The sequence below is a fragment of the Arachis stenosperma genome, chromosome 9, assembly GCF_014773155.1.
Source record: "Arachis stenosperma cultivar V10309 chromosome 9, arast.V10309.gnm1.PFL2, whole genome shotgun sequence".
Lineage (NCBI taxonomy): Eukaryota > Viridiplantae > Streptophyta > Magnoliopsida > Fabales > Fabaceae > Arachis > Arachis stenosperma.
The window spans coordinates 40,795,807-40,821,484 of NC_080385.1; the positions used below are offsets into that span (position 1 = coordinate 40,795,807).

The 25,678-nt window shown below is 33.0% G+C and overlaps 2 protein-coding genes and 1 long non-coding RNA gene across 4 annotated transcripts; all 3 read right to left on the bottom strand.

The window, feature by feature from the left end:
- Nucleotides 1-295: 295 nt before the first annotated feature.
- Nucleotides 296-25,678, bottom strand: LOC130950598 (E3 ubiquitin-protein ligase RFI2-like). The gene is made up of 6 exons (XM_057879149.1): nucleotides 25,501-25,678; nucleotides 2,933-3,102; nucleotides 2,042-2,100; nucleotides 1,928-1,953; nucleotides 1,445-1,835; nucleotides 296-1,200 (listed from the first exon to the last, which is right to left on the bottom strand). Exons 1-6 carry the CDS (start codon nucleotides 25,676-25,678, stop codon nucleotides 768-770), a joined length of 1,257 nt encoding a protein of 418 aa, XP_057735132.1. The 3' UTR covers nucleotides 296-767.
- Nucleotides 12,599-19,747, bottom strand: LOC130950602 (uric acid degradation bifunctional protein TTL-like). 2 transcript variants are annotated; one of them, XM_057879152.1, is made up of 5 exons: nucleotides 19,698-19,747; nucleotides 14,782-14,999; nucleotides 14,582-14,683; nucleotides 13,029-13,122; nucleotides 12,599-12,929 (listed from the first exon to the last, which is right to left on the bottom strand). In XM_057879152.1, exons 1-5 carry the CDS (start codon nucleotides 19,699-19,701, stop codon nucleotides 12,751-12,753), a joined length of 597 nt encoding a protein of 198 aa, XP_057735135.1. In that variant the 5' UTR covers nucleotides 19,702-19,747; the 3' UTR covers nucleotides 12,599-12,750. The 2 variants fall into 2 exon arrangements, 1 of the variants encoding a protein (XP_057735135.1); XR_009073663.1 differs by lacking the exons at nucleotides 14,582-14,683; nucleotides 14,782-14,999; nucleotides 19,698-19,747 and adding an exon at nucleotides 13,269-13,461.
- LOC130950604 (uncharacterized) lies at nucleotides 20,088-23,799 on the bottom strand. Its single transcript, XR_009073664.1, has 3 exons — nucleotides 23,470-23,799; nucleotides 23,165-23,389; nucleotides 20,088-20,280 (listed from the first exon to the last, which is right to left on the bottom strand). It is a non-coding gene; the product is annotated as an uncharacterized LOC130950604 (long non-coding RNA).

A 25,678-nucleotide genomic window follows, 5' to 3' on the forward strand; every position in this document is an offset into this window, starting at 1 on the left:
AGTATATTGTATAAAATTATATTGTCAATGAAGTATATCTAGGAATAATCGTGGAGTAGATTTTAAACAAATTTTTTTTGTTAATTTTGTTATTAGTTGACTTGACAACATAATAGAGTCCGCCAAATCAAATTTGTAACATATGACAATCATCCCTTATATCTCTTATAGTTAAAAAATTCTTAAACATCTTTGGTATTCCGACCCTAAAACAATATCTTTGACATTAACTTTTCAAATTTTACTTTGGCTTTAGTTCATGCTAAAAGGAATTTGATCTTGATCCCTAATTAAGCAACCATGTTATCATTAAAAAATTATGAATGCAGATATATGTAGCAGAAGTAAAAATAGAATAGAAATAATCGTCTGTGATGATAATTGGTGTGTTTTGTAACACATATAGCACTAAAAAAAAATCAAACATTTCCTAGACCCTGCTGTGAACTTCAAGGTTACCCTGGTTCAGTCATTAGCACTGCCACGCAGCAGATATAAAATTACTCAAATTCTCAAAAATAAAACATCCCACGAGAAACATAACATAGTTGACCATTACAGTCTTACAGATACAACGGTGAACGGTAGGTGGGTAGCTACTTCCATCAAACTTCATTTATCCCTTACCAACTGATAATGTTCTTTCTACTCACTATTTCCTCCAGATAACACCTGATTTTTCTGACTATCTTATTTCCATCACGCTGCCACGTAGTAACCAGGAAAACTATCTAATGGATGCTTGGTTGACAGTGAAGAGGAATGTATCATCGATTATGGGAATGCATTCTTTCGGATGCACGCCTTAATCGATAGTTGCTAGAGCGTTCTGACCTACCAACAGTTTGGTGGTATTGTCTCCAGCCTGAATCTCTATCAACAATGCTTAAAGAAGATATGTGCTCTCGTTCCCAAGCATGGTAGCGACTTGGGAGACATGCATCTTCTGGAAAACTACTACGACCTGAAGAACTTGATGGGACAAAAAAGAAACCGCTTTGGTCCGGTGATGTGGAAAATGGTGCAATTTGAGGTGATCCACTATGATTACCAGATCTTCGGGATCCAGAAGGAACGTGTGTTCGCATTGGTGATTGATAGTAAGCTTGAAGCGCTTGAACACTATCACGGGATCGAGCGTTGCTACCAGGATAAGGAGGTAGCATTGAGGAAGTAACTGAGCTCACAGAACCTGAAGAACTGCAGAAAAAAAGCAGCAAAATATAATCATTATTTATTGTATATACTAAAATTTGTTTAATATCATGAATATAAGAATATAGTTTGGCTCTAGTAAATTATGCTATATATTTGAATAAATTTCAAGAATTTTCGTGATCTTATTTGATAAAAATAAATATTTAGATACTGTCATTAAACTATTTCAGAAATTCAACTGAGAAAAAGACTAGGAATACATAGACGCCAAATCTAAAGTAGTTACCTGTGACCCCCAGGAGGATGCATATAAGAACTTGATCTTGGTACCTCTGAGCCACCCCTGGATGGCCTTTGAGTCCGAGGAGATATCGACCGGCGAGCACCGGCAACTAGACGACTACTGTATGTAGAGAAAGGAGGGGAATGTTGTTCCCAACTATGATAATGAAGATCCAAAGTAGGATACGTGTAGGAAGTGGGCATGTCACTATGCACAGATGAACCATTCCAATGACTGAAGGTGGAAATCTCTGAAACATTTCCACCTGAGTTGGAGGAAGATGGATGTATTGCTCCAAAATATGCAACATATGGGCAAGGATGATTAACAGAATTTACAACTGTGTTATGATGCTCAGCATATACAGCATGTTGTCCTCCCAGTATATCATGATCTGCATCTCATTATTATTCCGTTAAACATGGCATATTCAGTGTCAAATCTAGAGGCGTTCTAAAATAAAGAAAACTGGAAAAGGGATATTACATGCACTTGATGAAAATTCTCCGTCCCTGCAAGACAAAAAAAAAAAAAAAACAGAACAATTAGTAATTTGAATAAAGAATAGTTTGTAGGTATATCTTATTATGTTAGGCTTACTCGAAAGATGATTGAAGTCTCGCCAAGTTGCCAAATGGGCACCAATGAACTCCAAAGGACTGCAAAGATATTCAGAGAATCACCCAAAAAGAAAATTTAGTAAAATTATTACCTGAACTTCCATCCATATACTGAAGTAAATATTATACACTGAAAGATATTAATGTAGGTTTTTGAAAGAGACAAACTTTCAAGGACCGATACATTTTATTAACAGTCATTAACATTATTTTCATACTATTTAAATTTAAGATTTAAGAATTAGGATTTAAAATTTAGTCTTTCGTATTTAGAGTGTGTTAAATAATGATAAAAAGTAATAAATTTTATCAATTATATAACATTGTTTCTTGGGCAATTTTTTTTGGATATTATAAAACGAGGACTGTAATATGATTATATTACACTAATTTGATGTAATGCACTGATATGGAAGTTGTCATTGTCACAAAAAATCGTGATTAACGATTTTAGAAAGGGACAAAAAATAAAGCAAAGTGTGACTAACGATTTTAAATAGGCCAATTTTTTTTTTGAAATTTCTGACACCATAAAATTGATAGTCCTAGATTTAGACATTGATCCTAGTCGTTGATCAATAATCTAACTGTTCCTGATTTTTTTTTTCCACCTTCTCTCTTTACCGAAATCGTTATTAACCATTTCTTTCAAATCGATTTTACTAATTTTTATAAACACCTTTGTAAATCCCATATCTATGCAGCCAAAGTCTCATTTTTCCGCATTACACAAACTTAATTGGCATATCAAAAATAAAAATCCGGCTTCTACGTGTAAGTTTTCTTTTCACCTTGTCTATAATTTTTTTTTCCCTTTCTCAAGTGATAAACTCATAAATGGAAAAAAACATGAATCAAACAAAACAATTACCATTTCAGAGTAGCTAAGGTCATAAAGGTCCTCATCATGAGTCCAATCATCCATACTGTAATCATGATATGACCGGCCACCATTAGCATAAAGCCATTGACCTTTCTCAATCTTTCGACAATTAGGGCATTGCATTGTTCCTTTCATATTGAATGCTGAACCAATGCAATCTGAATGATAAAAAGATAGTATCCATAAGCATAAGATAAGAGGTCATGCCAATAGAGCTACTAGCTTTTACATAAGAAAATTAAAACAAGAAGTATTGACATTAAACATACATGATATTAATGCTATAGGTTACAAAATTAGTATATACTCCAAATTTTACATTTTCCCGTCACATATTCCCAACATTGAATAGCTTGGTTAACATAGCTTAGGTAAATGGAGAATTTTTAAAGGTCATATAGGTCCAAGTTGTAATGATGACTAGTTGATATATAAACTTAAAAATTATATTTTTTGTCCTTCTAACATTTGTAATTAGAATGAATTGTCAAATTCGTTCTTGAACTGTGACTCGATCTTTAAATTAATTCATGAAAGATTTTTTTAATCAAATTATTCTTTTAAAGATTTTAAGTTAATCACGTTAGTTCTTTTGTTGTTTTTGTTGCTGACAGTGTCAAAATTTATTAATGTAACACATTAAGTAACATATTGACCACTGCATACACCTAATAGTCTTAATTGACAGTTAATATAATAAATTTATGCAATTATATTAAATCAATTCTAAATTGAAGAGGACTTTAAATCATTAAAATTTATCAATTTAAAGATGATTTGATCTAATTTGATAAACTTATTATATTTAGTAGTTAATTATTACTGTCAAGTGTGTGTGGCAAACTCTGATGTCATGAGTAATGAAAGTGATAGAAGGACTAATAAGATCAATTTAAAAATTTTGAAGGATAAATTTGATCTAAAAAAACTTTTAAAAACCAATTTAAAAAATAGATAATCTTTCGAAGACGAATTTGACTATTTATTCTTTGTAATTGTCTTAAAAAATATCCCGTTAAATTTCATTAATTTTGCCGCTATCATGTCTCATGGAAGTACTTTCTTGATATTTAATTATTTATGGAGCTTCGGCCACTAGTTTAGTTTTGTTTGTTTCCTTTTCGCCCTTTCGGACCTCCTATGTTCAGTAATACGAAAAAAAGCAGTTAAGGCCATGGGTTGTAAACCCAAGATGCCCACTTGCACTTTGGTTTGGATAAAAATAAAAATTATTCTACTAATCCAAAAAAAAAAAAATATATTAGTGCGATTGTTTGGAACTTGGAAGTGAAGATTCATATTCAATTTGTTTTTATATAAAGTTAATAGTTAAGAATTATTAGATAATTTGATAAATTTGATTAAATTATCGTCTAATAATTTTTAATTATTAATTTTACAAAAAGAAAAAACTGCACGTAAATTTTCATGTTTGAAACGGTAGGAAATGCAACACTCGATCACTTATGTGATCTTTTTCGTAATCCAACAACAATCATGCAAAAGGAGTTTATAGAACATGTGATTGACATCATCGATGGTAGCGAACATTGTCTCATTGCACAACCTATATATACAATCTTAATTGGACAACACTATTCACATATCAAGGCCTCAAACAAGTATCCATCCAGACATGAAAGCCATAAGTGGCCACAAGTTTAATGAATTGCATTGTGTTTTATTATCTAAGAATCTAGGAAGTGGGAATGAGAATACATTGATATGAAAATATGATAAATTTAAAATTTTTGTTATTACCTCTTTAGTGCCGGTGTTGCAAAGGAAGATGGTGAAAAGAAATGGAACATAGTTTTTTTGCGCGTTGTGGGCAATACAAGAAATGGGGTCATTTTCAATAACAAAATGGTATGCTCTAATAAATGTTTGACTAGAAGTAAAGTTAAATTACCATTTGTGAGATTCAAATTTTATGAATTATAATTAAGGAAAGGGAGAGACTGATGATTAGTGACTATTTTAGGTTTGTAATAATGTCGGAAATATTTGAGACAATAAAAATGTAAAACATAGAATTCAATCGAGTTGCTTAAAATGATAGAATAAGTTTGATTTTATATGCGATAAAAAAATATTTTTAAAATTTAAGGATAAACCGTATTATTATTAGACCAACTATCACTACAGGACAAGCGGTGTTTGGCGGCGGTTTAAGAGCCGAATTGCGGCGGTTTTAAACCGCCGCTAAACAGATTACCAGCGGAACAACAATCGCAGTGCATAAGGGCGCGGGAGTTACATTTTGCGGCGGTTACCAGCAACCGCTGGCATAACCGCCGCAAATCAGCGGTTTTACGGCGAGAGCCTTAGTTGCGGTTTATAACCGCCGCAGTGCCAACGATCGTATTTAACGAATTTGATTTGCGGCGGTTTCAAAACCGCCGCTATTTTGTTATTTCGTTTTTTACATATTTTATTCGCGGCGGGTGTAAAACCGCCGCTATTTTGCTTTTTTTTTTTAGTAATTTTATAAACCTGGCCCTTTTTTTTTCTAAACTAATTTTAATTTAAAGGCTCTTAACGTAGCTTAATTTTTGTTATTTTTATATTTTATATATTTTTTCCATCTTTTTTAATTAATTAAAGAATATTAAACTTTTTATATTTATAAAATGCTGCACTATGGAAAAAAAAACTCATTAATATTTAACTGCAAAACAATCTAACATGTCTATTTTAATAATGCCAATAACGTATTTCAGTAGTCATTCAAAAAGGTAAAGTACTTGACTAATACTTAATGCCCCATATTTAACATAAACAAAACATGTACTAAAAGGAAAAAGTATCACATAAATCCTAATATCTATGTTCCTCCATGTCTGTCCAAAGAATTCATCCGTGCAGCGATGTCTGGAGGCAGCTCCCCACATTGCTGTTTGACCAGATAACTCAGCACACTCTCTATTTCCTGCCTCTTATTCTTCTCTGCTGCTAATTCATCCTCTATTGCTTTCCTCTTCAATTTTTCGGTCGTCACCTCCGCTTGTAGTTCACACAGCATCCTTTGGGTCTCTTCTACTTGAGCTCTATCCACCAGCGGCTGCAAACTCGGACGGAAGAGTTGACTTGGTGTCGGCCCGTGTCCCATCCCACGCACTCTACCCGGGTGCTCTTTGCCCAGAGCTTGGGCAAGGGAATCATTCTCTGACAATATTCTTGTAGATTCATCCAATTGCTCAATCTCAGAAATTTTTTTCTGCAGGCATAAACATAATTACACAATCACAGCAGCCTAATAGCATACTCAAGACATTATCATTGCTAAACCCAACATGTTGCAACATATATGACTAAGTGTACTTACACCAATCCTCCGAGCTTCTTCATGTATATAGCTGCCATCAGATCTTTTGTGATTTAGGATCCATACTTCTCCCCTACCAACAGTCCTCCCTTGTAGTTGTGACTGTGAAAAAAAAATTTATCCCATGAATTTATCTTCTAAAAATTTTTTCAATACTTCTAACATTGTTTACTCTATCAATAAATCAACACTAAAAGCCACTTATTCTCCATTACAAGTTTATATTACCTCTTCTTCCCTAGCCCTTGCCAAGCTTTTAGATCCGCCAGTGTGCGTGTAAAGTTGCTTCTTTCGATTCAGCGCGTTTTGCTTGCACTTCGCCTATTAAAAATCAACAGTAAGCTTGGCATGCAATGAAGTACTAACACTTGCTAAGGATAGTATACATATATCCTACGTTGCAAGAGACTCAAAAAAATGGAGCATTAAGTATACTAGTGTGGAATTTGAATAAACTGGACGTAATCTAAATTTAAGTATTGTTTTAACAAAAAGAATAGTTATACGGATGCAGTCCCTATTTACATATAAGAAGTTAACAATATTATTTTATTTCTAATATGCAAATGCCACCCATAACTCATACCACAACTAACGGAAAAAAATATTTAGCAGCCCCTGTGAGATAGTCCAATAACAATCATATAGAATAAATTATAATAATAGGGGTACTCAAATTAAATTAATTGTCTTATATGGTAACCTACACAAAATAAGGTTCTAATAAGGAAGAATGGTGTCTCAGCATCATGCATATATATATTATGATCTTAGTCAAACAGCCTGGGCTGGGAATTAATATATTAAAGTGAATTAATCATGTATATTAATCAACATGATTCAAATTCAGCCCAATCGGAATAACAACTATTTATTTATACCAAATCATATCAACCAAACAAAAGGATTACATTTTTTGAACTGAAGGAAATTCATTTTTTAAAAAAGTATAGCTTCAATTCAATGAAGTACTAAAACTTGCTAAGTATAGTATACATTTATCCTACGAAGCAAGAGACTCAAAATAATGGGGCATTAAGTATACTAGTGTGGAATTTGAATAAACTGTAAGTAATATAAATTTAAGTATTGCTTTAACAAAAAGAATAGTTATACGGATGCAGTCCCTATTTACATATAACAAGTTAACAATATTATTTTATTTCTAGTATGCAAATGCCACCCATAACTCATACCACAACTTACGGAGAAAAACATTTAGCAGCCCCTGTGAGATAGTCCAATAACAATCATATAGAATAAATTACAATAATAGGGGTACTCAAATTAAATTAATTGTCTTATATGGTAACCTACACAAAATAAGGTTTTAATAAGGAAGAATGGTGTCTCAGCATCATGCATATATATATTATGATCTTAGTCAAACAGCCTGTGCTGGGAATTGATATATTAAAGTGAATTAATCATGTATATTAATCAACTTGGTTCAGATTCAGCCCATTCGGAATAACAACTATTTATTTATACCAAATCATATCAACCAAACAAAAGGATTACATTTTTTGAACTCAAGGAAATTCATTTTTCAAAAAAGTATATGGATTAAATGAATGAGGTACCTTTGTTGCAGGATCATTACGATACTCAATGAACCACTTCCAATGTTCTCTAGGAATTCCCTCCGGGCGCTGCTCAAGATTCTGCTCTAGTGTCCTTGTTGGTTTGTAATGCGAGTCAAACAGTCTCCCCCTTGTGTCCTTCCAAGACTTCCCCATTTGTTTCAAAAATGATTTCTTGATTAAACCACTTCTATCCTGGAAGTGGAACATCTCCTGCAACAACAATGTCCAGCTGTAAGTAATTGCAAGTTGAAGGATTTGATATGATTAAACAATGCCAAAAGTCATTACCTTTATACAATCGTCATAAACCCTGTCTTTGCCCCGCACCTTTGCCCAACTCTTTTCACATATAGGAAATTTGCTGTAATCAGAACCCAGCGCTCCTAAAATGCCACTCAACAAGCCAGCTCCATCTCCGACTGCCTGCAGTTCCTCGTTGAACCTCAGGATGATCTTGCTACCATTATGAGACCGCTCCATAGCCTCTCTCACACTCATTTTAGCTTGCTTGATTATTCCTTCAGAATCTAACAACAAAGAAGAAAAAATGTTATTTATGTGCTCAATGTGCACCACAGGTAAGGAGCATAACAAAATCATAAGCTGATCAATTAAAACGATTTAAGGTTCAACACTTGTTACCAATGAGATCAACATCCCAAAACTCAGTAGTCTTTCGTCGTTTGCGCTTTGCAGCATCAGAAGTAGCAAACATCCTGTCAATGTGTTCCTCAAACGAGTCTACCTCGTTCGCCTCCGGGTCAATCTCTTCATTGCACGGTTCCGTCAGTCGTGAATCGTTAGCGGCCTGTGGCTCAGGTCTTGGTTCACTCCTGGGCGGACGAAAGGGTTGCAGAATAGCCGCTGCGGAGACACCAGAATTACTGGGGGGCGGAGGTATGAGCCAGTCATCGTCATTGGATGGTGAAGACACAGGAGGTGCAGCTGGAGGCTGCTGACACGGTGGCTCCACTCTTGTGCCTTTCTTGAAGCGAGCTTTCCTTGGCATCTTACAATCCTAGTAAAAACACATGTATCATGCCAAAAAAAAAATTAATTCCTCATGGAATAATAGAATAATTAACCAACAAATAGCATTACTCACATTTTAATTATGTAACAACATATTAAAAACCAATCTATATATGTACATATAGTGATTATATAAATAGAATCTATTTTTCCTATGAATGAACTACTAATTCAAACATGAATGAGCTAAATGCTAATGTATATAATAATCACCAGCATAATGCGGTCAACCATTTAGTGTAGCATCTTTTTCAACTACATGTAAATTAGAAGAATCTAATGAACTTTCATAGGGAAAGCTTTTAATGGACCAGGACACTAATAAAGCCATAGGATTTTTTGTACAGAAATGATACCTTATATACAGAATTATTAATTACAGTACTATGATTAAAATTACCTATTTTAATAATCCTATTTATCACAGGTGTATTAAATTCCAAATAGTTTTAATTAACGTACTATGATTACCATTAACATCCATCATTAATAATCATAGCTATAAAAAATTAAGAAACCATGGTTAAAATTAACATCCATCATTAATAATCCTAACAGAATTAATTAAGAAAATATGACTAAAATTAATATTCCCTAATTTGCATGAACAATATCTAGTCCATTAGATTAACCATTCCCGTTATCAATGTTCATATTCATAGCAGTTGTGCAAATCGCAATTTTTTTTAATCAAGAGAATATTTTTTTACTTAATATAATTAACTTAAAAATTAGAAGGAACTATCAGTGGCCATATTCTTTAACCCTCTTGAACAATTACATTGAAGATTAGAACATGCAACCCCCCAGACGACTTATATTGAAATCTATGAATGTTCATACCCACATAGAATTCAAATTAAAGTTAAGTTAATTGAAAAAAAAATTATGAGCATGAAAGAGCTGAAACTTGTTACCTGAACGAGCAGTACGACCGAGTGGAAGAGGATGTGACTGACGAAGGCGAGGGAGGCAAGGACGCACCAACGACGCAAATGCTGCTCAGAAACAACCAAGGAGGGAGAGTGAAAACAAGGGTTCAGCTATGGGAGGATTATGCCAGCAACAGGGGCTCATGTGAGGAAGTTTTGATTTTCATTTTTTACCTTAACTGCTTCGAGGCTTAATGGTGGTGTGGGCCTTGAGTTAGTATAAACCCAGTAGGCCACTTCTAATTCAGCCTATATTCATAATTATATAAACTCACTAATGGAAACCCCAAATAAAACACCACTAAATCACGTTCTCATAATTGTAAAAAGATAATTTATCTGTTTAATTTTGTTCACTAATTCCAATATATAAAACAATAAGACTATAATGATATATATTCTACCAAAATATTTCATAACTAAAGACCAAAACGGATGCTACATACGAATATAATTTGCCTTATTATGTACTAGCGGTTCAACAGGACACTAACGTGTTTGTTTAGCCGCTTTTTTATAATTTTAAAAAATTAATTTAATTTTTTTAATATATTATTTCTTCGTCATATTTATTAAATTATGATTTTTTTATTTTAATATTAACATGATACTATTTATATCGTATTTTAGTATTGGTGTTAATATATTATTCACCCTTTAAATTTGTCAAATAAGTATTTTTTTTTCATCATTTCAAAATTAATGTAGCCTTAGTTATATGATATTTTGTTAAAATTAAAATTGCTATAAAAGATTTTTAAAATGCCTTATTATGAAAGCACACATTAAAGATATGTATATGTTATCGGAAAAAGATATAGGTAAAAAAAGTCAAAAATGTTATCCTAATTTAATATCAATAATTGTAAATTGTTGAATAATTAAAAATTAAATTATAAAAAAATAAAATATTTTAATTTATTTAATAATTGTAAGAAATATAAAATAAATAGATTTAAATTAAAAAATAAGAAAAAGGAATTATGTTGTTATTATGTGTAATAAAACCAAGATAAAAATATTCTAACAATATTTATAAATTAGTTATTTATTTATATATTAAATTTATTTATTTTTTCAATCCTATTTAATTTGAAGCAAATTAACAAATTTAAATTCAAAATTTACTTTATCTTTATGCATAATTCTAATAGATAAAAAAATTTATTTATTTAATCTTATATTGAACATATTTAATTATCTTTAACTTTATTATTATTTCTAAGTTATTAATTTTTATTTTGATTTTATCATCTCATCCTATTTTACACTATTATTTTTTTATTATTCTTTTTACATGTATAACTATTATTGTTTTGTCATCATTATTATGTTGCCTTGTTTTATTTCCTTTCCTTTTTTTTTTCTTCTTCTATTAACCCCAACCGTAATCAATTAGTATCATACCATTATCCCAACTTTTATTTTTGTTCACCACTTTGATCCATAACTATCCATTGTATTAACTTTAGAGTTGTTAAATAATTATTTTTCTATTTGATCAAGATATCTAGATGTATAACTATTATATAGGCACTTATTTTTCATAGTTACTCTTTAATTCATATTTTATCATTCCAAGAAAAAATTAAGATATCAATCATTCAAAAATTTTGTATTGAATAAGTAAATAAAATTTTTTATAAGTTATTTAATTTTTTTAACATATAGAATAGTTAATTTTAAATTAATACAGGTATAATACTTAAATCATTATGTTATAGGTACCAAGAGTGCATTAAAATAATATTATATAATAATTTAAAGGAAAAAATTATTCTTTGTACATTTATTTTAAAAAAAAAATCATGTTTAAACTATTTTATTTTTATTCTATCAAAATACGCAACAATGATTTACATAAGAATTTAATGAAGTTGCTGTTTAACATGGGTGAATTTATTTTTTCTGTAAAGTAACTGACAGGTAACAAGAGAATTTCTTTTAATAATAAACCCTTCTTCTCAGTATAGAGAATATTGAAATTTAAATTGATATTTCAATAAATATTGTTGTAGATTAAGGTAAAGCATAGAAATATGGATAAAAACTAAAAAAATAGATGCATATAAAAAAGGATAATGCTTAAATTCTATTTCATTGTGTATGAGAACAATGATTTCTTTTTATGCCAACAACAAAAAATTTAAATTTTTTATCCGTTTTTTATTATAAATTTTATTTAACTATAGTTATTTAAATTAGACTTTACATTTATTGAGTTATGTTTTCTTGGGATAAAAAATATAATTATCAAGTTATTTTCTTTTTTGTTTCAACAGTACATTCATTATATCATTATTTTAATAAATAATGTAAATTTTAAAAAATTGAAAAAATATAATTTTATGTTGATTCTATTTAAGAGTGAATTATATGTACTCCTAAATGAAGAGTTACATAATTCTCTAGTGGGTTAATATAGAATTTACAGAACGTGAGTACATGATTAAGGACGCAATCTTAGATTATAAAATTAAGGGTAAGATAGGAAAAAAGAAGTGGATACCAAACTCCTCTATCCGTATTATATATTGTTATAGATTATACTTTTTCAAGTCTTCTAAACATATTTGGAGATATGGTGGGATGAAAACCTTTAACTTACTTATTAGTTTTATTTAATTGAATATTGGCAGTGAATTCAAGAATTAAATACTGTATTTGTTGGAAATACAATTTTCACCACAAATTCTTCCAATAGCCAGCATCAAGTAGGCAATAAAAATTAAACCATAATAAAAGTAATAAACAGGTACCGAAAAAAATTGAATAGGTCAGCTTAATATCTTTGTGTTTGAAATGAATCCATGTTGAATTCTGTGAAAAAAAACAAAAACAACTAGACATAACAACGAAAACATTACTAGAATTCAACTAAGCTAATAATGAGTCATATTATTTGACAAATATCAGGGTAGAGCTGGATCATTCTATCTGGTTCTCGTCTGGTGTTTTATTGAGGTCATAATTTCTCATGGTAGCCTTGTCATCGATCCAACCCTCCTCGTCAGAATTGTTGCTGGGCACGAGTTCTTCTTCCAGTGAGTCTGGAACTATCTCCCCTAAATCTTCTGATTCCTCTTGAAGCTCCTCTTGAGATATTCCTGAAAGTTACATCGCAACAAAACAACTTGAATAACATTACTAAACTTTACAGAAAAAATGGTCTGGCTGCTATATTCTACAAGGTTTGTTAGACTTACGTTCCCAGATTTTTCTGAGTCCTTTTTCTATGAAATAAAATTTCTCTCGGGCCGCAATATCCAGTTCAACCAAGAGATTGTTCTCGCATCGAGCCTAAATCAGAACAAAAGAATCATCAGAACAATTGGGCATTCCAACAAACTACGCATACATTACATAGAGTAATCTGAAAGTGTTCATGGGGAGGGGATTTGTTGACTCAAATCAGCAAGATTTATCCCAAAGTTTTATCTTTTAACCTGATAATATTTATTACGTTCTGCTTTCTCAAGAATACAGTAAAGATCGAGACAAGCAAAAAAGATTTTGCTTGAAATATAGATGCTTTATGAAAATGATGATCCGCATCTGTCATAATAATGCAAAACCATTTAAGATTCTAAAAATTAAACCATTAATCAAACTAATACAGTTAAAAATTGAAAATTTTAAAACATTAACCAAAATTTAATGAAAAGTTGAAAACCCATATTACCTTTATAATCAAACCAGAAAATAGATTAGTATCATTAAGACGTTTGTCCTTAGTACTATTTAAAATCTGTTGACTTAGTAGTATTTGATAATTATATTATATTGCTGCGGTCATCATTGAATCGAATATAGAATCAGCTGTGGATCATTCTTGACCATGTTGGAAAAGTCCTCATGCAATTAATTAATAACCAATAAGAAAAGAAAAAATCTCTTTTCTTCACGGTTTTTTTTTGACGAAAAATAAAATTTTAAAACCTAAATAAAGATACTAAAAATAAGAAATCTACATAAAAATACTACCAATATTACATGAGTAACCTAGTACAAGTACATGTGTTATTATTCTCTATCTTTTGTGATTTCAACAATATATATAATCATTACTAACTTTCAAAGGAAAAGGTTGATGCGTTTATTAGCATTAATTAATGACCCAAAAATAATTTACATAAGACAAGTTTCAATCTCTAATACGATTTTGAGTGCTGCTTAGAATCTATTTGGGTGAACTTCTACAAAATAATAAGGTCTTTTAAGTTATTTTGTTAAAAAAATTATATTCAAATAGTTCGTATAAAAATATTTTTTTATTTAACAATTATGTTGGATATAATAACATATCAAAATTTGTTTGTTTATTTGTTATCTTAAAAAAAATATTATGTAAAAAAATTAAAATAATAAATTATAACTTCTAAAAAAATATTTTTTTATTTTCTTAGTATTTTTATTTTTACTATTGAATTTTATTAAACACAAGAAAACTATATATTTTATCAAAAAAAATTCTAATAACTTAATGAGACCTAACTAGGTACTTATGGGAGTATGTATATTTAAAATAGAATGAAAAGAAACTATATCTATATATTCAAAACCAATAATTCTACCAGTTATCCTATCCCGAACATGCAACTGTACTCTATATATATATAGTTTGATTTTACTTTTTTTAAAATCAATAATGTATATGTTAACATTCATTGAGACTTGATATCTTGCAAATTATTAAAGTGATGTCCAAAATAATAACAGTAACAGTAACAATAATAATATTTAATAAGCTGATTTATACCTTGATCTCCTCCAGTATTTTTTGGGAATGTCTAGCATCTGTAGTTGTTAAGAATTCGAAGCCAAATTTCTTTCGATATTTTGTTCCGAATTGACACAAATCCTACAACGTTCAGAGTCGTATAAATCATCCGATAGTTGGCTTTGTCTTATGGTTATGGTTATAGAACCCTTGATTGGTCAGTCAGTTTGGATACGTACCGAAATTAGTTCAGTAGGCGCCCTACTAATAACTGTACCTATGTGTCTGTGTGCGGAGAATGCATCCAACCATGCTCTAATAGGCGATTTGTTGAACCACAAATCTCGAGCGAATGAAATTGTGTGCTCAAGTGAAGAGAACGGAGATGCCTCTTGCATCGAGTGGACGAAAAAAAAGCTGCTGGCACACATAAAGAGGTCATTCTCTTCCAATTTTCCTGCTTAATTCCAACACATAAAATGGTGAGCGTGAGAACTCTAAGTATACAGGTCTTGCTATTTAAATCTCAAGATACAAACACTTAAAAAAGGCAAAATTAAATAAGATCAAAGTCGATCCAGACGACTGATTTTTATTATTATGCTATTTGCTTATAAATAAAGTTTCAAGAGTATAATAACGGGAAAGGTACAAGTGTGCATGTCATATATTGGTAGCCAAATATATCTATGAATCAGCAGCCTCTTCACCGGTTTCGATTGCGTCAGGTGTGGGTTCTTCTAAGTTGTCATCCCTTGTCAACGAGATACCTTCAATATCACACTTAGACAAATCAGTCAGACTTTGTTGGAGGGAAAGTTCGACCTCACAGTGTTCACTGTATTCACCCATGTCGAACAAATCTCTCGGCTTCACATGGACCACTACGCTCCATTCCTTATCGACCTCATCCTCCACATAGTATACAAGACGAGCCTCGGAAGCAAGAATGTACGGCTCGTCATCTTCACGTTCACCAGTGTGAATCGGATTGCTAAAGTTAACACAGGTGTGTCCCAAAATGTCTTGCTTTATGCCTCTACCAGACGTGGTATCTGCCCAAATGCATCTAAACAAGGCCACAGAGAATTGGCCACTGTAATTCATCTCAATGATATCTACCAATCTTCCATAATAGGAGACGCCACCAACAGCCATGTTACTGTCACGAGCGCTTGCATAACTTCTAGTGTCAGAAGTGACACAAACCCCGCTATTCTGGGTTCTCATTCCATCCTCTCTTGATAGGGTTCTAAACCTGAATCTGTTGACATTGTACGCCTTAAAGCGCTTTGCCTGAATATTGGGGCCACATGCGAGCCACTGCAATTCTATCGGGTGCATCGTACTTCCCAGTGGTATCTACCAATGATATAATTATTTTTAGAGTTGAGTGGCAGGAGGCAAGATATTAACGAAACTATAATTGGAAGAGCCGTACAGAAGATTTACCTCATTCTTGAACCACTCGGCGAATTCTCTATGGACAACCCTGTCAATGTAGGCTTCGTTTCTTTTGCCAATACTTCGTAGCTGTCTTTTTCTACTAGCCCTGAAATCCCTGAGCATACCATGTGGATGTACTGTTAAAGGTATAAACAAATATTGCCTTCGGGTACAATATGATTCTAAGGTTAATAACTGCACTTACTCTAAGAAATTCTCTACACTCGCACAATTGACCAATACGTGACGATGTGCTTGAAGTCTCTCGGTTGGTGAAAGATTGAAACTCTCGGAAGCCCCTACCGCTTTGCCAATCAGTGGGAACATGCTGGTCGCGTTATTAGTCGCATCTTCGCTCGGTCGATCATCAACACGCAATGGTCGGTTGATCCTGCTTTCAACGTTATCTAGATATCTCGAACAAAAAGTGAGAATCTCATCGGATAAGTAGCCCTCGGCAATTGATCCTTCCGGTGCTGCCTTATTACGCACGTACTGCTTAAGACGACCTAGGTACCTTTACAAGCGAGATACGTGTTAGGTTGTTAACTTTTGAAATAACTCAAATGTAAAATTAGTCTTATAGGTACCTTTCAATTGGATACATCCACCTATAATGCACCGGGCCTCCTAGGCGTACCTCTTCGACCAGATGCGCGGTTAGGTGTACCATGACTGTGAAGAAAGATGGTGGGAAAATTATCTCCATTTGACAAAGAGTGAGGATCACATGTTCCTGTAGGAGAGGAAGTTGTTCAGGGTCTATAGATTTACTGCATAGTCGTCGAAAGAAAGTTGACAAATCAGCCAGGACGACTGCCACTGGGGCTTCCAATACATTCCTGATAGGTATTGGGAGAAGATGTTCCATGAGAATGTGGTTGTCGTGACTTTTCAAGCCGGAAATTTTTCGCTGTTGTAGGTCAATACAGCGAGATATGTTACTCGAATGACCATCTGAAAAGACCACATTCTTTAAGTTCCTAAGAAAAACGTCCTTCTGTGAATTCGACATGGAGAATATTGCAGTGGGATACTTTCCATCTTCTCGTGGCCAAAGTTCATGCCTAATTCCCATCAGCTGGAGGTCTTTCCGAGCTTTGAGGTTGTCATTGGACTTACCACTGTCGTTCAGTATCGTGTAGATAATGTTGTCGCACACATTCTTCTCTATGTGCATCACGTCCAGATTGTGACGCAACAAATTATACTCCCAATATGGAAGATCAAAGAATATACTCCTTTTTTTCCAAGGAGACTCATTTTGTAATGCAGCCTGTTGTCCACGCGCTCTTTTACCGGCTTCTGTTTGCACCTTACCAAGCTTGACATGCACATTATCCAACTGTCTCAAAATATCTCCACCCGACAATGTTACAGGCGGACCTCTGACCTCTACCTTCCCATCAAATCGGACCCGGTCCTGCCGAAATCTGTGGCTTTGATTCAGAAAGCGCCGATGACCCATGAAACACCATTTCTGACTAAACGTGAGTCGCTTAGACTCGGCATCCAGGTTGCACGTAGGACATGCTCTCCCACCGTACGTATTCCACCCAGATAAGTTGCCTAACCCTGGAAAATCGCTGATTGTCCACATCAACGCAGCATGCAGCTTGAACGTTTTTTTCTCGCTAGCATCGTACGTATCAACACCACCCCACAGCTGCTTCAACTCATCTATCAACGGCTGTAAGTAGACATCTATGTCATTACCAGGTATCTTGGGACCGGGGATAATCATAGACAGCAAGAAAGAGCTGGGTCTCATACAACTCCATGGGGGCAGGTTGTAGGGGATGAGAATCACGGGCCAAATCGAGTACCTTGAGCTGAGATTTCCGAAGGGATTAAAGCCATCGCTAGCTAAGGCTAAGTGAACGCTGCGTGGATCGCCACTGAAGTGAGTATATCTTCTATCAAATGCCTTCCATGCCTCTCCGTCTCGTGGATGCCTCAAAAAACCATCCGAGTTAGGACCTTTCTTGTGCCACAACATGTCAACAGATGTCTTACTGGACATGAACATCCGCTGCAGTCGTGGAACAAGGGGAAAGTAACGAAGAACTTTCGCCGCCTGCGGCTTTCCATTCTTCTTAACAACCACATTGATCCGGACAATGGAATTCCTCCTAGTCTTTTGCTTCCATCTCGAGGTCCCACATATCTTGCACCTAGACAGTTCTTGATCGCTGCCCTGATATAGCATGCAGTCATTCGGACATGCATCTATCTTCTTGTACGCAATACCGAGCTTTCGTATGATCCTCTTGGCATCGTGTAGTGAAGCCGGAATCTTTGCATGCTCAAAGGCCTCACACAGTAACTCTAGTATCATTCCGAATGCCTTGTCGCTCACGCCACACATGCACTTTATATGGTATAGCCTGACCAAGAAAGCCAACTTCGAAAATTTCGCACAACCCGGATACAATTCCTGCTCTCCATCCTCAAGTAGCTCATCAAAATGACGGGCTGCCTGACTAGGTTCGCTGTACAAATAAGGCAATTCTTCGGCATCCCCCTCAAAATCTTTGTTGCCCGAGTCATCTTCATCGACAACAGAACCTGGAAAGTTGAATGCCTCACGAACCATGTCGCGCAGTGGATCTCGGTAGACGCTACCAGGGGCAATTTCTTGTGTCTCAGTAGAACTGTCTCCTACGCGTCTCTCCCCGTGATGTAACCAAAAAGTATACTTAGCAGGAAACGGTTTTAACAGCAAGTGATCGTAAGCATCCTCTCTAGTTTGGAATAGCCGGAACCCACACGAAGGACATGGACAATGTATCATCCCATCGGATGATGCATTCGCAAATGCGAAATCCAAAAATTTGTTCAAACCGGCCTTGTATTCAACACTACCTCATGGCCTTGAGATCCAACTCTTATCTATATCTAATTTTATGATGTTCATATAAACAAATGCATAAAATTTTAATAAGAAAACACAAATAGAAAATAAAAAAAATTCGGACAAACTGTCCAACGGGATATATTAAAAGGAAAATTATTATAAAGGACCGTTAGGAAGATTTAATTATTAAGAAGGACCTTTAGTACTAAAATTATTAAGAAGTAGTAAATCATTTTATAATGTTTAAGTCCTATAATCAAATCTTTTATAAATATTTTTTAATTTTGTGATCTTTACCCAACAAAAAATAAGACAAAAGATTATAGAAGTAATAAATAATTAAATAAATAAATAATAATATTACTAAAAATTTTAAAAATATAATAATAATTAATATAAAAATTAAAAAAATAAATAAGCAGTTATAAATTAATATTTTAATAATCAAATTTCCCTAACAATCTGTTAGACTAAATTTTTTAAAAGTAATTAATTAATTAATCCCAAGTGAATATTCATACATATCGATATAGCGTTGAGAATCAAACAACATATGTTAAAAATTATAACAAATAAGTAAAAATATAGATAAGAATATATTTAGTTCATTAGAATAAGATTTGGTTCTTCTTCACCAATATTATAAAAAGATTTGGTCCTTTTTAATAATTTTAGTATTAAAAATCATTTTTAATAATTAAAACTTCATAACGGGAGAGTAATATTCCATATTAATGCAGTAAGTAATCCAAAAGAGAGTACGGGAGAATAACCCGGAAATAAAACATAGATAAAGGTACTTGTTTCCGGGCTAATTGATAGAATATAAATGGTAATAGGAAGGTTGCTTACTCATGGTCTAATTCTGCACTTTTAAAAAATTACTGGAAGGAAGAATTTCTGGTTCCGAAGCCAAAAAATGTCATGGAAAAGAAGAGATTCCTTAAAAAAAAAAAACCGGAGGATATGAAGTTAGAGTGTAAAGATATAAAACACAAAAGTATAAATAACAGATCACAGTGCCCAAAAAAACAACAAATCCTTTGAATCGTTTTATGTGGAGAGTGAAATAAGTTGAAAAATATTTTGGTGAGCATCTTTTCTTTTTTCAAAACTTGTTTTTCATCTTCCAAGTTGCCTTTTCATTTTGCGGTATCATTATTTATTAGATTTTCAGTGATACATCCTGATTTATGTTTCATTTGTGATGATTTTTATAGATACATCAACGGTACATGTCAGTGAGATAAATCAAGGTTTCTGATATGAGAAGTGTAACAAATTCATCATACAAATCATTAATCAAAGTAAACAATATAAGAAAATGACTAATGCATGTGGGAAGTGAGATCCCCAAAGAAATGGTAGCCACTGTATGTCACATAAAGAAAGCCATCTTCATCCTTCTCTTCATATATGGTTTAAATAATTGCTCCTGTAAGAGTAAGTACATTGTCAAGTAAAATGAAAATGGCCTTTTCAGCGCTTAAATATTGATATTATTACCAAAAGAGTATAACTAATACTCCACCTTAAATTTGTCATTTAGCAGCTGAGTAAAGAAAATCAATGACCATGATCACTGGCTAAGAACTAACTTGTAAATACACATATCAGATGCAGTTCAAGAATAATTAATTCAGGTCCTATCACAATATAAAGAAACATATCAAGTGAATAAAAAGATAGTAAGAAGTCTAGTCCACAGCTTTATTAATTCATGGTGCATATATTAATATCAACCAAGTTGATGTAAAATATTTCATTGAAAATAGCATACCGCTGCACTATTCTCAACTACACCATTGGAAAAACGATTTCACTTGGTCATAAAAGTGAACACAATTTGATTAGAATCATTCAAAACAGCTCCAACAGTCATATTAGATACATCTTGCTGCATTATTTTTATCCAACCCCTCAAAATTTTCTCACTTTCAACTTATTGTGAGGCTACATAAACAGCTCTATTAGTCATTTTATATTACCGAATCAAAGATTAATACTAAAGCAAACCAAATAGTACAAATCAAAGTAATCATGAACCAATTTGAGATATAAAAAGTGCTAGAATCCCAACACAATCTTAGGAAACAAACTCGGTCAATGAAGTAACAAAAAAGAGAAACTTAATAAAGTCTTGAAGCAAGAACTTTTTTTTGTGCAAAGGTCTTAAACAGAACAATAAGAAACAAAAAATTTCTATTAACAAAGCACAAAAGCTAAGCTTAGTAACTACAAATTCTAAAAAAATGCAACTGTATAAATAAACACGCAGAGTTCATAGATAATATCTCCATCAATTTTCATACTTGGAAAATTGCCCAAAATCCTGTATTATGTAAATCAAGTTCTCTATGAATAATTAGTATATAAACCAGCCAAGGTATCTAACTGCGAAAACTAATTAAGTACCAATTTCAACTGTCACATAAATAATAATACAAAGGAAACCACTAATTATTTTTTTAAAAAATTTAAAGTAGTAAAAATAAGTAACTATTTTAATATATTTCTCTAATTGAAGTTTATTAAGTCAAATCTCACTTCCTACTATAACTATTACTTAAAAACTCTAAGTGCATACTGTACTCGTTGATTAACCGTTATGTATATATGGTTACATATTATTTTAATTTATTTAATATATAAAGTAAAAGAATGGTCAATCATCCATTCATAGGATACATATATGAAATAATATGTGATTAACAATTGCTTCTTTTCTAGTGACATGTAAACATAAAGAGACTGTCATATATATTCTGATTTATCTGCTCCCTCTCTATCTCTCTTTGATCTGTTTCCTTTTATAATAATGTATATTAGAAACTAGGCCTTGCAGCTTGTATTATGGCATAACAGCAGATAAAATGAGACAGCATTATGCAGGGTAAAACCAGCAGCTATGTGTGAGTATATGAATCAACAAGTGACATAACATACATTTTTATAGACCACAACTAGAATAAAATTAGCTCGTTCATTCTTCCGTCCAAGCAAATGCAGAGAAATATATAATAAATGAATAAATGTATTTAATATTTTGTTACAATCTGTTGAACATAACAGGTACCAATCAGTCAAACTGAAAATAGAATAAAGACTCATGTATCTATATGTTTGTTATAACTTAGTAACTCCTCATGATCTGAACAGTTAATTCATAAGTCAATAATTGTGGAAATTAGAATGTCACCAAATATACTATATTATCAATTATCCAACATTATCCAAAACTCACATAATATTGCTTTTTTCAAATTAATATTACTAATAATAGGCAAAAGATGCAGTGGTGAGAAGTTGTCAATGCAGGTAAGTATTGGTTATAACACATAGGCAATATGAAGGTTACATCAGGATTAAATCCTTCTTACTATAACCCTCTCCTAACTAGGAGAATGATCAATTCCACTACTCACATATGCAAAAGATGAATGGATGCAATATTAATAAATAAAATTTATCATAGTGGATTTCAAATATTCAAGCTTAGAGGCAGACCATAGATGCAGGATAGAATGCAAAGAGCACAAGTAGCGTTTGTACGTATAATCACTTCTGTACACGCACCTAAAAGGAATGATGACAACCACTTTGCATCTATAAATCAAGATTAGCCCAGAACCTTGTAACTAGATTAGTTTATTTAATTTCACAGTTTAACAGAAGCATACACAGGGAGGGGGTTCAGTGATGGTTCAAATGCTAATGGGATTTTCTTTTCTCTCATCCAAAAGATTGCTTGATTCAATCCAACTCACACGATTACCCTTCAAGTACAAGTAACTACAGCCGGTTTAAGAAGGCAATATAAATTTGATGATCGATAATAAGAGAAAGGGGAGGAATAAAGTAACAATGAACAATCGAATGAGCATCAAAGAATCCATAAAATTAAATCAAACCAATGGTATCAACATGCTTTTATGTTCACTCAAACCACTCAACCTTGTTTCTCAGCTCCACACTCATCACACAAAGCGAAAAGTACTCTATCTGTCTACATAATAAGAAATTGACTCAAGGGTGCGAGACAGACGATTTTAATGTGAACCAATCAAGTCTCCATACTGAATATAAAAAATAACAGAGGAATTCATGGTTGATGATGATGGACAGAGGTATTATACTATAATATTTGTTATCTTTTGGAGGATAAACTTGCAATCTGCTAATTAATCATACTGAATCAAATCCCTAACTTGAAATCGCTTCAATTAGCCACAATTTATAGAAGATATACCCAAATACATGTTCAGAACTTTGAACCAATAATGAAAACCACAAGAAAAGCTCAATGTGGAAGAACAAACCGGTGAAAGTGGGAGGCAGCGATAGCTAGGATTCGCGCACTGGAGAGGACGGTGTTGGGGTTTCACGCACTGCCAATGAGATGCTCAACTTCGTCGCTGGTGATGGAACCACGATTGGCCGCTGCGCGATTCGACGGTGAAGACGGAAGGGCCGGGTGGGGCAGATGGTACGCGGCTCTGCTCCCGCTCGTGTTTGGCACGCTACCAAAATGAAGTGATGGGTTGCTGCAAATTTGGGGGGAGGGGGGTTTCAATTAATGGCAGTAAAGTAAATGGGGGAATTGAATTAAGGAATTGAAACTCACCTGGCAGAGTTTCTGGGTGTATTCGCGGGTAGGTTGCGCCAGAGGGAGGTTGGGTGCTCTTTGCGCCTCTGCTCGTGCTTTCGTTCGCGCCAAGAGGTTAAGTGAAATCAGGAGCCTTAGTTGAAGATATATACATCAAATTCGAGGCGGTTCGGGATGCACGGCCGATATCCAGGAAGGTTTAGCGGTACCTGCCAGACCGCCAATGATCTTTGCCGGGATCTTCTCAACTAGCGTCGTTTTTGGCATGGGCCGTTGTTTCTCCGCCGCTAGGTTCCGCATCTGTTGTAGTGTATGTTATATAAAATAGAATATTAGACAATAAAAAATGAGCATAGACATAAGTTTAGTGTGGTATAAATGAGGATGCTTAGATAGATGGTGCGGCTAAATGTGTATGAATAAAATAAGAAATAAAGATATAAGAAAAAAAAAGTTAGCATAGTGCATATTATTAAAAAGATAATAGAATTTCACCTCAGATAATTTGAACATGTAGACAAATGGTAAAAAATAGAGATTTAAAAAGACTATAGACGAAATGATAAAAAAGATTTATATATAAACTATCTTATTATAAACATAATACATTATATGATTTAATGACGTTATTTGATCTATTTACTCACCCACTTGGTGTTTTTGTGAGAGGTAATGAGGACTTCCTCGGCTGGCATGCCGAAGGTTGGCTTGGATGTGGTATAGTGTATCTTAAAAAGTGTATATTGATAATATGAAATTCAAAGGCCGAATGAAAGGAAAAAAGGAGGTGCTGATGCTGTGGTAGACTGGTGATGTTGAATGGTCAGTCATGCTATCATGAGTATGGAATGATGTTGTTGAAGTTGTAAGTGGAGGGAGCAATCGAATCTATGTGTCATAAGCTTTATGAGCCTCTGTTTTATGTTTGAGTTGAATATTCATATTGGTTTTTGGAATTATATTTGCATTTGGTTTCTAAAGTTTTAATTTATTCAATTTGGACTTTTAATTTAGCATTCGTAATTCATATTAGTCCCTAATTTTATTTTTGTCATAGAACTTTTAATATCGTGCTGAAATGAACTGACTATTACCACGCTGGACTTTCTAATGAGTAATGACTATTTGATGTATTAATTAAAATTCCTTTATCTTAATTTTCTCCTAATGAAATCTTTAAAATTATAATCATAACTTCACTTAAGGACTTCTTAGGAAACAAATTGAAATAAAAAAGTTTCAATTGTCACATCAGATTTTCATAATTTATTTTTATTTATCACTAAATAAAATACAAAAACACAAAATTTTATATTTCTATTTTTTCTATCTTACTTTCAGTATTTTATCTTATTCTATTCTTAATAACAAACACAGGCTAATGACAACACACATGCAAGAATTCATCCCATTAAACAGTAAGTCTAACAAATCTGAACGAAAATATCCAATTGTATTTAATGCTTCCAAAGAGAAAGACATTTATAGAAAAGTTGTCTTGTTTAGCCTAGCCAAGTAGCCATGATCATATAATCAAAACACATCCACAGCAAAAGGTAAGAGGGTCCTACAACCTAAAAAATCATCTCACTTCAGAGAGATTTTAATCCTTCTAAAGTACACATTTTTTACTTTTTATTTTAATTTTTTGACAACCATTCATTTTACTTTTTATCATTTTTTTTCAAATATCATTTTTTTTTCTTTAACTATTTTTTAGTAATAAATTAATATAGAGGCAGCATTACTCCGTTCCTTAATGTGTATATAAGAATTACACCTGAGTTTTAAAAGGATAGCGACTAGCTCCTACGAGCGTATCATTAATAATCAAAGTCATGCATAGGCATAGTTGATATTTCTTATTCTACATCAAAATTGCATTTTAGATCTCAATTTTTCTAGCTAAAACTCCAAAAAATCCCTTCAAATTCAAAACCATGCCATGAGGAAATGAAATGCAAGCTCCATTATTCTAATGCAACATATATATCATTCCAAATGGTGAATTGAAACCATATGCATACATTTTGAAATGAATTAACTCACCAAGATGAAATTGATGGCCACATTTAAGCTTAGCCAACGATCGATCCCCATTATCGATAACAGCGTCAAGGCAAATTGAACATGAGACAGAATCAAACGAATTAGCTCCACCACCGCCACCCTCTCCTCCATCGTCAACCACCTTGCTTTCTTCGTCATATTTCATCCCAAGACCCAT

Bases quoted from the DNA above. Each gene is read 5' to 3' on its own strand.
- LOC130950602 (XM_057879152.1), bottom strand. The intron at 13,123-14,581 runs GTATAAATCAGC...GTTCTGATTTAG, and splicing joins AAATACTGGAGGAGATCAAG to GCTCGATGCGAGAACAATCT. The intron at 12,930-13,028 runs GTAAGTCTAACA...TGTAACTTTCAG, and splicing joins ACTCAGAAAAATCTGGGAAC to GAATATCTCAAGAGGAGCTT.
- LOC130950598 (XM_057879149.1), bottom strand. From the start codon at position 25,678: ATGGGTCTTGGGATGAAATATGACGAAGAAAGCAAGGTGGTTGACGAT. The intron at 3,103-25,500 runs GTGAGTTAATTC...TTTATCATTCAG, and splicing joins TGGCCATCAATTTCATCTTG to ATTGCATTGGTTCAGCATTC. The intron at 1,954-2,041 runs GTAAGCCTAACA...TTTGTCTTGCAG, and splicing joins AGACTTCAATCATCTTTCGA to GGACGGAGAATTTTCATCAA.